This window comes from Callithrix jacchus, chromosome 2 (assembly GCF_049354715.1).
Source record: "Callithrix jacchus isolate 240 chromosome 2, calJac240_pri, whole genome shotgun sequence".
NCBI classification, from domain to species: Eukaryota; Metazoa; Chordata; class Mammalia; order Primates; family Cebidae; genus Callithrix; species Callithrix jacchus.
This window is the reverse complement of record NC_133503.1, coordinates 147,333,181-147,346,060: the sequence shown is the minus strand read 5'-3', so window position 1 is coordinate 147,346,060 and position 12,880 is coordinate 147,333,181. Positions and strand designations below refer to the sequence as shown.

The following is a 12,880-nucleotide window of genomic DNA, read 5'->3' as shown; positions in this document are numbered from 1 at the left end:
AGAGGAAATATATGTTTGATTTATATGAAGATACTGATATTTGTTTTTGACCTATAAAGAAGGGAATTTTATTTAGTTCAACCTAAGAGAAGTCACAAGAAAATAAAAGAATATGGTTGTTATATTAAAGTGTTCAATTAACACAGAATTTGTACTCAGGGCTAGGTTTTAACCTCAGTTATGCCACATTCTCAGTGAATGACCTTAGATAGGATACCTTATTTTTGAGAATAAAAAATGTTTCTCATCTATAAAATCAAAGATTGTTGAAGGATGAAATAATATAATGCCTAAAAATTACTAATCCTAATACCTGACATATAGGAAGTACTTAATAAATATTTTATATTGGTATGTAATAGGGTTAGCCGAAAGGGGACATGAATTACATAGATGGGGTGAGAAAAGTCATAATTTGGTTAAATATAACTATTAGAGATGTTAGCAAAAGCAATTTTAAATTTCATTGCTAGAGGCTGTTCTCAACCAGAGTTCTTCATCTGAATCACCAACCACTGAAAATAGAGTGAATATTTTCTCATTTACACCAAGAATGTTTCATAGCCAGTGCCATTCTGGATTCATAGGAAAGAAGTTATTTCATTATAAACAATGGATGGCTTAAGGCATTAGGACTTAATTCCCTTATATCCTGTTTGAAAAAGACTGCAAAAATGTCAAAGACTTGTGAATGCTAATAAACAAATAGTCATGATACTGACCACATGAGGAAATTAGATTGAGCGGTCATGTAGTTAAAAGGGGCATTTCAGCTTTACGTGATTTATTAAATGTCTAGGAAGGATTATGAGAAAAGAGGAAAATAGACCAGAAAGGAAAGATTAAGGACTATAGAGCAGGGGATCAATAGAACAAAGATTCAAACATGTCTTAAAATGTGTTATTTGTAAAATAATATTCTAAATACATTGTCACAACAATATCGATATTCTTTCTAAACAAAAGTGAATACTAAATGAAAATGTGCAATGTGCATTGCTGTCTTTACAAGAGCATTTTCTTTTAATTTGTTGCTGTTTTGGTGCTGCAGAGTAAAGGAGTTTGGAATTAGTCCATCAGACATTCCCTTCTCACAGGGTAGTGGCAGTCGCCCTGATCTCTCTCCTTCTTATGAATATGACGACTTTTCTCCTTCAATTACCAGGTCTACTTTGTTCTATAAATAAGATGTTTATTTTAATAGTTTCTTTTGAATTGTGCTTTATATAAACATTTCATTTGCTATTTTTGTCCTGAGCCATTTTAGTTTTCATTTTCATTTCATTTGGCAGGTGATGGTTGTACTGCATGATCCGCATTCTTATGTCCTTTATTAATCTATTTGCTTTAAAATGTTGATTTAGAATTCAGGCTTCCTATTTCTCCCTCATATTTTTAAGGATGATGTCACTTTTGCATACTTACCACTAAAAGATAAATTGTTAAAAGATAAAGTATCTTGCTTAAAATGAAGACTTTGCCTTTATTCTGTATGATCTTACAAGTTTCCTTGTCTGCAAGGAGCTTCTTGACATAGGAAGTTTACCCTCTCTTGGCCAGGCATGATAGCTCATGCCTGTAATCCCAGCACTTTGGGAGGCAGAGGCTGGTGGATCACCCGAGGTTGAGAATTTAAGACCAGGCCGGCCAATGTGGTGAAAACCTGTCTCTACTTAAAAAAAAAAAGTTTTTTTTTTTTAAAGAAAAGGAAGTTTACCCTCTCCCAAATGTGTAAGTTTGAGTATAATGAGTAAACACTTTGAAAATGATAAAACTTAACATCTTATAATCTTTATACATTACAAATAAAATTATTTTACATGTAGCTATTTTAATTGAGTATGATAACTATCAGAAATGCAGGTTTTTGTTTTGTTTCAGCAGGGATCCATTTATTGGTCTAATTGCTATTGTTTACATTTTTCTGTTTATATAATTTAATTGCAATAACATCAACTTTGATGAGCCAGTAGTAAAAAAATTGAAAGTTAAAAAAACTTTTAGGCCGGGCATGGTGGCTCAAGCCTGTAATCCCAGCACTTTGGGAGGCCGAGGCAGGTGGATCACAAGGTCAACAGATCGAGACCATCCTGGTCAACATGGTGAAACCCCATCTCTACTAAAAATACAAAAAATTTGCTGGGCATGGTGGCGCGTGCCTGTAATCCCAGCTACTCAGGAGGCTGAAGCAGGAGAATTGCCTGAACCCAGGAGGCGGAGGTTGCGGTGAGCCGAGATGGCGCCTTTGCACTCCAGCCTGGGTAACAAGAGCGAAACACCGTCTCAAAAAAAAAAAACACAACTTTTAATTGCAACAAGTTTTTTCTTTGAATACTGAATCTCCCCATACTTTGTTAATTCTCGTTTAGTTTGCACAATAATTATATTTGATATAATTAATCAATATAATATGAATTATATAAAGTTGTCTAAGCAGATTTCTTAAAATTAAACAACCATTTATGTGTTTCTACAGATTTCAGATAAATTTTATCTATAAAGGTGACATCATCAATCTTAGTATGTTAAACTGAATTGCATATATATTGAATAGGTTGGTATTTTCTTGTTCCTCTGCATGAGTGTTTTTAACTTTGATACCTCTTATGTATTTATAGGGTGAAAGAACTGACTGTAGATCCAACTGCTGCTGGTGATGTTCGTCCAATAATGCACCATCCACCAAACCAGATTGATGACTTAGAGACACAGTGGGGTGTGGGGAGTTCCCCTCAGAGAGATGATCTAAAACTTCTTTGTGAACAAAATGTGAGTGACTTACTATAATTGTAAATGATATAATCTTAGTTCATTTCATCAGTAGCAGAACTTAACTGAAAACTATCATTTAAATGAGGAGTCAGGCTGTGGATGTGGTGGCTCAAGCCTATAATCCCATCAATTTGGGAGGCTGAGGTGGGAGGACTGCTTGAGGCCAGGAGTTCAAGACCAGCCTAGACAATTTAATGAGACCCTTTCTCTACAAAAAATTTAAAAATCAGCCATGTGTAGTGGTATGCACCTGTTGTTCTAGCTACTAGGCAGGCTAAGGCAGGAGGATTGCCTGAACAGAGGAATTCTGGGCTACAGTGGGCTGTCATAGCATCACTGCACTCTAGGCTAGCTGACAGAGCAAGACCTCGTCTCTTAAAATAAATGAATAAATAAGTCAGGGGTCAGCAAACTACAGCCTATGGGCCAGCCATCTGTTTTTACAAATAAATTTTATTGGAACGTATCCATGCTTACTCTCTTAAGGATTGTCCAGCTGCTTTCTTACTGTAACAGCAGTACAGAGACTGTGGCTTACAAACCCAAAACATGTATTACCTAGCCCTTTAAGGAAGTTTCCAGCCCCCAATCTAAACTATTTATTCTTTTTCCCCTCAGATTTTTGTCTGATATTACAATTTGGGAAATTTTTAAAGTAATATAGGGAAAAACAACATTTAAAATTAGACATATAATAAATACCTTATTAAAAAGCTTAAAAACAGGCCAGGCATGGTGGCTTATGCCTGTAATCCCAGCACTTTGGGAGGCCAAGGTGGGCAGATCACTTGAGGTCAGGAGTTCAAGACCAGTCTGGCCAACGTGGTGAAACCCTGTCTCTGCTAACAATACAAAAATTAGCCTACTGTGGTGGCATGTGCCTGTAGTCCCAGCTACTCAGGAGGCTGAGGCACAAGAATCGTTTGAACCTGGGAGGCAGAAGTTGCAATGAGCCAAGATATTGCCCCTGCACTCCAGTCTGGGCAACAGAGTGAGACTCCATCCCCCTTGCCCCTTCCCCCCAAAAAAGGCTTAAAAACAAAAGAATTGTAGACATATGCGTCTTTTTTTTTTTTTTTTTTTTTCCCCTTGAGATTGAGTCTCACTCTGTTGCCCAGGCTGGAGTGGAGTGGTGTGATCTCAGCTCACTGCAACCTCCATTTCCACCTCTCAGGTTCAAGCAATTCTCCTGCTTAAGCCTTCCAAGTAGCTGGGATTACAGGCGCATGCCATCATGCCTGGCCAATTTTTGTATTTTTAGTACAGACGGGGTTTCACCATGTTGGACAAGATCGTCTCAATCTCTTGACCTCATGATCCGCCTGCCTTGGCCTCCCAAATTGTTAGGATTACAGGCATGAGCTACCATGCCCGGCCATGCATCTATATTGAAAGTATGCATGTACTGTATTAAAATCAAACAGCAAGGCCGGGCGCGGTCGCTCAAGCCTGTAATCCCAGCACTTTGGGAGGCCGAGGCGGGTGGATCACAAGGTCAACAGATCGAGACCATCCTGGTCAACAAGGTAAAACCCTGTCTCTACTAAAAATACAAAAATTAGCTGGGCATGGTGGCACGTGCCTGTAATCCCAGCTACTCAGGAGGCTGAGGCAGAAGAATTGCCTGAACCCAGGAGGCTGAGGCAGAAGAATTGCCTGAACCCAGGAGGCGGAGGTTGCAGTGAGCCAAGATTGCACTATTGCACTCCAGCCTGGGTAACAAGAGCGAAACTCCATCTCAAAATAAATAAATAAACAAACAAATAAAATCAAACAGCAAAATGCTAAGATTTATTAAATCTGGTTGCTTTTTCTATATGAAATTTTTAATATTACTTTATAATTTAAATTTTTGATTCCCCAATTGCTAAAAAAAAATAAAATACCTGCCCATTGTATAAGGACAGAAAGAATAAAGAAATAAAAAGGTATATATATAATACATTGTCACATAATTGCTTTTAATGTATTGAGAGTGTTCTGTGTGTGAGCTGTAAAGGTGTGTTTTTAAAATGCATATTCTGGGCTGAGCACAGTGGCTCACGCCTGTAATCCCGGCACTTTGGGAGGCCGAGGCGGGTGGATCATGAGGTAAAGAGATCAAGACCATCCTGGCCAACATAGTGAAACCCGCCTCTACAAAAAAAAAATACAAAAATTAGCTGGGCATGGTGGCGTGTGCCTGTAGTCCCAGCTACTCGGGAGGCTGAGGCAGGAGAATAACTTGAATCTGCGAGGCGGAGGTTCCAGTGAGTCAAGATGGCGCCACTGCACTCCAGCCTGGCGCCTGGCGACAGAGCAAGACTCTGTCTAGAAAAAAAAAATGCATATTCTATGCAGTTTTGTTTCATTCTGTTCCCACCAACTCTTATCATGGCATTTTCTCATGTTATAAGTTAGCATTGATTAGTTGCTAACTATATGACATACATTGCTAAGCATTTTATTTATTATCTGATCTTCATCATAACTCAGTGTAGTAGGTACTATAATTATCCCTACTTTATAACTGATATATTAATTATTAAGGTTTAAATAATTTGACCAAGATTTTGTAAGTAGTAAGTACGGAAGCCAGGATTGAAACTTAGCTCTTATTCCAGCACCAAACTTTGTATCAATTAAACTGATTGCTACCTACAATATGGTATTCTTTGAAAACAACATACCTTTAGTTAGTTCTAATACTTTGTAGCAGATATTTAGTCCAAAATATTCTAGAGTAACAATTACACATACTACTTTTTGTTACCGTGTTCCAAATCACTATTACTAAAGCAGAACGTAAAGCAGTGGTTCTTAACTAGGAATAGTTTGGCCCCCCAAGGCAAAATGTATGGACATTTTTGGTTGTCACCAGTGAGGTGATGCTGCTAGCATACAGTGGGTAGAGCCAGGAATGCTGCTGAACATCGTACAGTGCACAGGACTGTCCTCACGTTACCCCCACACAATGTCAGTAGTTCCAAGACTGGGAAAACCTAGTTCAAGTAATAGTTCTAAACTTTGAACCGTAGAAACTAAAAATGAGATCCTGGTCTCAGTCTATCACTTGTGTCCAGAATTTTTAAGAAAGACTATAGTTGCTTTTAGATTCTTTAAAGCAAACCCTGCATTGCATCTAGATATGTTACATATCCCAAAGATGTGGAAAACCAGAGCAAGATAAGCACTCCCTATAGCAAATCTTTCCATTTTATTCTTGCATCTGTTGGGCCTTTGTAGAGCCTTAATTTGGAGAGGTTAGTTAGGCAACCAGAACTAATCCAGGGGAGTATGGCATCTTGAGTTTTTACAGCCTCCATGTTTGAGAGAGTGTGCATTTCTGTCACCTTTGCCACCTCTGGGGCATTATCTTGTGATGACTCAGCATTAGCCTTTAGTTACTTATTGGTGCATATGTACATATTCTTATTGCTATATTGTCTTAACAAAGTAGATGAAAATGGAACAGCATCTAAGACATGCTCTAGAGATCAGAGTTTTTTTGGTTTTATTTTGAGATGGTGTCTCACTGTCTGACAGGCTGGATGGAGTGTGTGGTGGCACAATCTTGACTCACTGCAACCCTCCTCGAGGATTCAAATGATTCTCCTGCCTCAGCCTCCTAAGTACCTGGGATTACAGGCACACACTACCATGCCCAGCTAATTTTTTGTATTTTTTAGTAGAGATGGGGTTTCACCATGATGGCCAAGCTGGTTTCAAAGTCCTGACCTCAAGTGATCACCTGCCTCCGCCTCTCAATGTGTTAGGGTTACAGGTGTGGGCCACCACACCCAGCCAAAGTTTTTATTGTTTTTTTTTTTTTTTTTTAAATCGTCATCTGAACATGGCCTGGGATCAGAGAAGTTTTGACTTGCTGTAGGATGAAAATATGAATATGGCCGGGCGTGGTGGCTCACGCTTGTAATCCCAGCACTTTGGGAGGCCAAGGCGGGTGGATCACGAAGTCAAGAGATCGAGACCATGGTGAAACCCCGTCTCTACTAAAAATACAAAAAATTAGCTGGGCATGGTGGTATGCGCCTGTAATCCCAGGTACTCAGGAGGCTGAGGCAGGAGAATTGCCTGAACCCAGAAAGTGGAGATTGTGGTGAGCCAAGATCGCGCCATTGCACTCCAGCCTGGGTAACAACAGCGAAACTCCGTCTCAAAAAAAAAAAAGGATGAAAATATGAATGTATTATATGCCTTTGTTCCTCAGTTATAACATAGAGAATTGGTTCCAGGACTGCCTGAATATACCCAAATTGCACATACTCAAGTTCCACCGTTGGCCCCGTGGAACCTGCAAACATGAAAAGTTGGGCCTCTGAATATGAAGATTTCACATATCTCAAATACTGTATTTTCAATCTGCATCAGTTGGAAGCCAGATAAAAGTGGACCAGCACTGTTCAAACCTGTATTGTTCTAGAGTCAACCATATCTGTTTTTTGTTGATGAAGTAAAATTGTGAATTGTCCATTGAAATTTCTGTAAAAACTGGTAAATATACCTCATCTAAAGATATTATCTTCATATCTCTTTTAAAAAAGGAAACTTAAGATATACATGTAAATTAAATTGTTAGTGAAAAGTAGGCAATACTAAGAAAATATTTCAGTACATTTACAGCCTGCAATAAAAGTATTTTTGAAAAGTTGGGCTGTTCCAAAAGAGAGCACTCTTTTAGGGTAGTTCAGCAGTAAACCTTGGTTTAAGTGAAAATTATTCCCTACTCATCTGATTGAGTTGTCTTGTTGAGAATTGCATATTTTTACCCAAAGAAAGAAATTGTGGGTTTTGCCTTTCATATATATTTTAGTAGCCTTCAACATTCAAGTCTCTTCAATTTCTAAATGACATTTTTGTTAATGATATTGAAAAACTACTTTTATAACATTTAAAATACACACTGTATCATAATTTCTTAACTGTTTTTATTTTAAGGAAGAAGAAGTTTCTCCACAACTGTTTACTTTCCATGAAGCTGTCTCACAAATGGTAGAAATGGAAGAACAAGTTGTAGAAGATCACAGGGCAGTGTTCCAGGTAAAGTAAGACAGAACTTTTCATCAAAATATTTCTTGAGATAAATGAAGAATTTTTGTAATTCCTTAAATATCACACTATTCTTTAAAAAAATACGTATTTATATATATGTATATGTGTATTTATAAGGCATACGGCATGACAAACTTTGAATACAATGAATGATGGCTACAAATAACATTTCTTTGCACCATGGTGAAAGATTACTTTATTTACCTCCCATCCTCCTTATTGGTTTTTGTCATTTGTCCATTTTTAGAGAAGAGTGTACTTCTGCCCATGAGTACTTCTTTCTAAATGTTAGGCCAATTTATTTGAGAACAGTTAAGAAAAATTCTTATGAAGGGTTTTGGAGCAGTTGAGGAAATATCAGTTATTGCAGAAAAGATAGACTACTTCATGAGATGGAGAGTTACTGCTCTGAGCTGTCAGTGGCAAGTTGAGTGAAGGGTGTTATGTCACCACCAGTAGGCAGTAACTCCTTAGGCATTCATCCTATTATGCATTCAACCTGTTAAAAGTACTTAGTATATGATACTCTGCTCCCCTTCTTTTTAAACAAGAAAATGTCCTATCATGGTGATATTTGAGGAAGTGAAGATATCATTTGTACATCTTTATGAAGACTATACAGTTGACTTGCTTTGCACTCTGCTGCCCCCACCCTCCTGAAGTACTATGAACACTTCTTGAGAAAAAAGCAATAACTGTCTCCCTTACTGACCTGTATTTTTAATTTGACATTGAAGAAATCTTTGTCACTAACCAAAGGAACTTCAGCTCCAGATCATTCAAGAACCTGGATAAAGGGCTCAAAAATGACAGAGAACACTTTATGTCAGATTAGGATATACATTCATTAAAACTATTAGAGTTTGGCCAAGCTCAGTGGCTCATGCCTGTAATCCCAGCACTTTGGGAGGCTGAGGCTGGTGGATCATTTGAGCCCAGAAATTTAATACCAGCCTGGGCAACATGCTGAAACCCTGTCTCTACAAAAAAATACAAAAATTATCTGGCCATGATAGAGCACACCTGTAGTCCCAGCTACTTAGGAGGCTGAGGTAGGAGGATTCCTTGAATCCAGAAGGCAGAAGTTGCAGTGAGCTGAGATCGCACAACTGCACTCCAACCTGGGCAGCAGAGTGAGACCCTGTCTCAAAAACCAAAAACTCTAGAGTTTTAGTCAAATTCTTATTATGAGAATTTCTCTAGAAGCCCAGGTGTTTAAGTAGAGAAAGGGCACTAATAATTTAAGAAAATTACACACATGTAATCCCCGGACTTTAGGAGGCCAGGGTGGGTGGGTTGCTTGAGCCCAGGAGTTCAAGACCAGCCTAGGCAATATGGCAAAACCCCATCTCTATTAAAAAAAAAAAAAAAGAAAAAATGATTGTCATCTGTGCTCTTTTGGAACAAGTTGTTATATAAAGACCATCATTTCCCACTCTGCCATTTTTTAAAGTCTCACAGCTGTTTATTGGTAAAATTGGGTGTTCTAACTTTCAACCCAGTACTCTTTTTACAATTCCCTATATCATTCCTCTGTATTATGATCTGCCATTTCACAAAATAAGGTTTTGTTAAACCAAAATTAAGTGTATAGCTGAAGGAAAAGGAAAGAAAAATTGGGAGTATATGGCTACGCACGGTGGCTCACGCCTGTAATCCTAGCACTTTGGGACGCCAAGGCGGGCGGATTACCAGAGGTCAGAAGTTTGAGACCGGCCTGACCAACATGGAGAAACCCCATCTCTACTAAAAATATATAATTAGCCGGGCGTGGTGGCGCTAATTCCAGCTACTCGGGAGGCTGAGGCAGGAGAATTGCTTGAACCCGGGAGGTGGAGGTTGCAGTGATCCGAGATCACACCATTGCACTCCAGCCTGGGCAAGGAGAGTGAAACTCCATCTCAAAAAAAAAAAGAAAGAAAGAAAAATTGGAGTATATTTGTATTTTCTTGTTTTTTTTTTTTCTTTTTGTTATATTTGTATTTTCTAATTAATATGTTTCCTAATCAAGATACATACCTAGGTTAACCAGTTCTGTATGGTGCTACTCTAGTTATAATTAGTCATTAAAGTCAATTGATGTTTGAAAAATTGAGATTGTATGCATCCTAAAAGCAAATCCACATATAAGAGCTTTTATGTCCAAAAAGCTCTTTAATTCAGAATGATCTAGTCTTGTTTTGGTTTTTGTTTTGAGACAGAGTCTCGCTCTGTCGCCCAGGCTAGAGTGCAGTGGCATGATCTCAGCTAACTGCAACCTCCATCTCCTGGGTTGAAGCTATTTTCCTGCCTCAGCCTCCCGGTAAGTGGGATTACAGGTGTGTGTTACCACGCCTCGCTAATTATTTGTATTTTTAGAAGAGATGGGGTTTTACCATGTTAATCAGGCTGGTCTGGAACTTCTGACCTCAAGTGATCCACCTGCCTCAGCCTCCTAAAGTGCTGGGATTACAGGTGTGAGCCACCATGCCCAGCCGGAATTTATTATTACATCTTGGCCCAACCACTGTAAGTTCCTAATTGGATATATTAATTTGTCAGGTTCTAGGCTTCCTCCATAGCCCCTATCAAATGGCTTAGTAGCTTTATTGGGCATATTCTTCCCATTTTAGGAACAGCTATTGAGGTTTTGAGACTTACTCTGCTCTTTGATATTGATGCATTTGATGCATTCCCTCCACAAAATTCCCATCCAAAGTAGAGTAAAAGTAGAGAAATGAAATGATCTTGCTCAGCCCATCTTTCATGATGTGTTTGTGTTAAATTTTAAGGACATACCATTGACCCTTGAAAAACTTAGGGTGTTAAGGACACTGACCCCCAGCACAGTTGGAAATATATGTAACTTTTGAGCCCCCCCAAACTTAACTATTAATAGCCTATTGACCAAAAGCCTTACCAATAACATGTCTATGAATATATATTTTGTATTACATGTATGTTATATAATGTATTCTTAACACAAAGTAAGCTAGAGAAAAGAAAGTGGTATGAAGAAAATCATAAGGAAGGGAACTATATTTACTATTCATTAAGTGGAAGTGCCTCATCATAAAGGTCTTCATCCTCATCATCTTCACATTGATTAGGCTGAGGAGGAAGAGGTGGGCTGGACCCACTTTCTCAGGGGTGGCCGAAGTAGAGGAACTAGAAGGGGTGGCAGGAGAGGCAGGCATATTCAGTGTAACTTTCATTGAAAAAAATCTAAATATAAGTAGACCCACACAGTTTAAATCCATGTTGTTTTAGAGTCAACTGTATTTCTTAATTGTACTGTTTGCGAATAAAGATGTTTTATGTCTGTTGACATTTTAGAGAATACTCTCTTAAGCATGTTTGATTATATTTAACAGAATTATAATTTGGTTTCTGTTTTACAAAGAGGCTTGTTGGATTATTGAATTTTTGTCCTTGCAGGAATCTATTCGATGGTTAGAAGATGAAAAGGCTCTCTTAGAGATGACTGAAGAAGTAGACTATGATGTCGATTCATATGCCACACAACTTGAAGCTATTCTTGAGCAAAAAATAGACATTTTAACTGAGCTGCGGGGTAATTCTTTTTCCATTTTAATATTTGAAATCTGATTGGTATTGGTATGTATATGAGTGAGAGGGTTTCATATTGCAAGAGGACATATGAAGTGAAAATTATGGGCACTGTTTAGCACCTACTTTCCAGAGGTATAAAGACAGCTAACCATTCTGGTTTTTCTAAAAGTCATGGCATATCATTTCAAGTCTTCTCTAGTCATCTTTCTTTTCATATTTTAAGTCAGACATTTTAATTAAAGAGAGAAAATGTGTTTTTAACAAATTTATAAATTTTATATACCTATTCAGATCTTTAGTTTGATAGGCTGATGCTTATGAGAATTACCTTCTTTCTGTCTTTTTTTGGGTCTCACTCTTGCCCAGGCTAGAGCACAGGGGTGTGATCATGGCTCACTACAGCCTCAACCTCCTGTACTCAAGCAGTCCTCCCACCTCAGTCTCCTGAGTAGCTGGGACTACAGGCACAAGCCACCACACCCAGCTAATTTTCAATTTTTTGTAGGGATGGGGTGTTGCTATCCCTACAAAAAATTGAAAATTAGCTGGGATGATCCCATGCTGGTCTCAAACTCCTGAGCTCAAGCAGTTCCCCTGCCTTGGCCTCCCATAGTGCTGGGATTACAGGCATGAGCCACCACACTTGGCCTCTGGGCCACGTTTTTTAAATGAAGTGTCAAGATGACTACTCTCTAATACCTTACTCCTGAAGGGAAGCATGTGCCTTACCTACTAAACCGTGTCCTTTTGTTTTTTTAGTTAGCTTATCTGTGTAGCTTCAGCTATGCATTACTTTATGTGTTAATTTTTTAGGCATTTATACACTATTGGCTCTGTTTATGTGTAAGTGAGTATCTGTATGTGTGTGTGTGTGTGTACATGCAATCCAACATAAGCCAGAATTAAATTCCTAGTTTGGGGCAGTTAAATAAGCTGCTTAATTTTTTTTAAGGAGGCCCTTTGTGAAGTTGGTTAGTTGTTTTGAAGGGTTTTCTTTCAAATTTATTTATTTATTTAAATTGACATCCCAGCCTGGACAATATAGAGATCCTGTCTCTAAAAAAATAATTTAAAAAATTAGCCAGGCATAGTGGCACCTGCCTGTAGTCCCATCTACTCAGGAGGCTGAAGGAGGATCACTTGATCCTAAGAGTTTGAGGCTGCAGTGAGCTAGGATCATGTCACTGCACTCTAGTTTGAGCAACACAGTGAGATCCTGTCTCAAAAAATTAAAAATTGACAGATAAAAATATATTTATTAAGTACAACATGATGTTTTGAAGTATATACAAGTTGAGTATCCCTTATCTGAAAACTTGAAACAAGAGTGTTTTGGATTTCAGATTTTTGAATATTTGCATTATACCAAAAGTTTGGGATTTCAGGTTTCAGGGTTTTTTTGTTTTGTTTTGTTTTTGAGACGGTGTCTCACTTTGTCACCCAGGCTGGAGTGCAGTGGCAATCTTAGCTCACTGCAACCTCCACCTCCCACCATAACTTTTAAGAA

The 12,880-nt window shown here is 38.3% G+C and overlaps 1 protein-coding gene across 8 annotated transcripts in view; it reads left to right on the top strand.

Annotated features, from left to right (window-relative positions):
• Positions 1–12,880, top strand: part of KIF2A (kinesin family member 2A) — an 84,823-nt gene that overhangs the window by 64,013 nt on the left and 7,930 nt on the right. For 4 of the 8 annotated variants that reach the window (XM_008992010.5, XM_002744921.6, XM_035291523.3 and 1 more), the window contains exons 17-20: positions 1,052–1,165; positions 2,619–2,769; positions 7,708–7,809; positions 11,239–11,374. In XM_008992010.5, coding sequence (XP_008990258.1) covers positions 1,052–1,165; positions 2,619–2,769; positions 7,708–7,809; positions 11,239–11,374 — 503 coding nt within the window. The remainder of the gene's footprint in view (positions 1–1,051; positions 1,166–2,618; positions 2,770–7,707; positions 7,810–11,238; positions 11,375–12,880) is intronic. The other 4 variants (XM_003732336.6, XM_002744922.6, XM_035291526.3 and 1 more) reach the window with 1 other exon arrangement.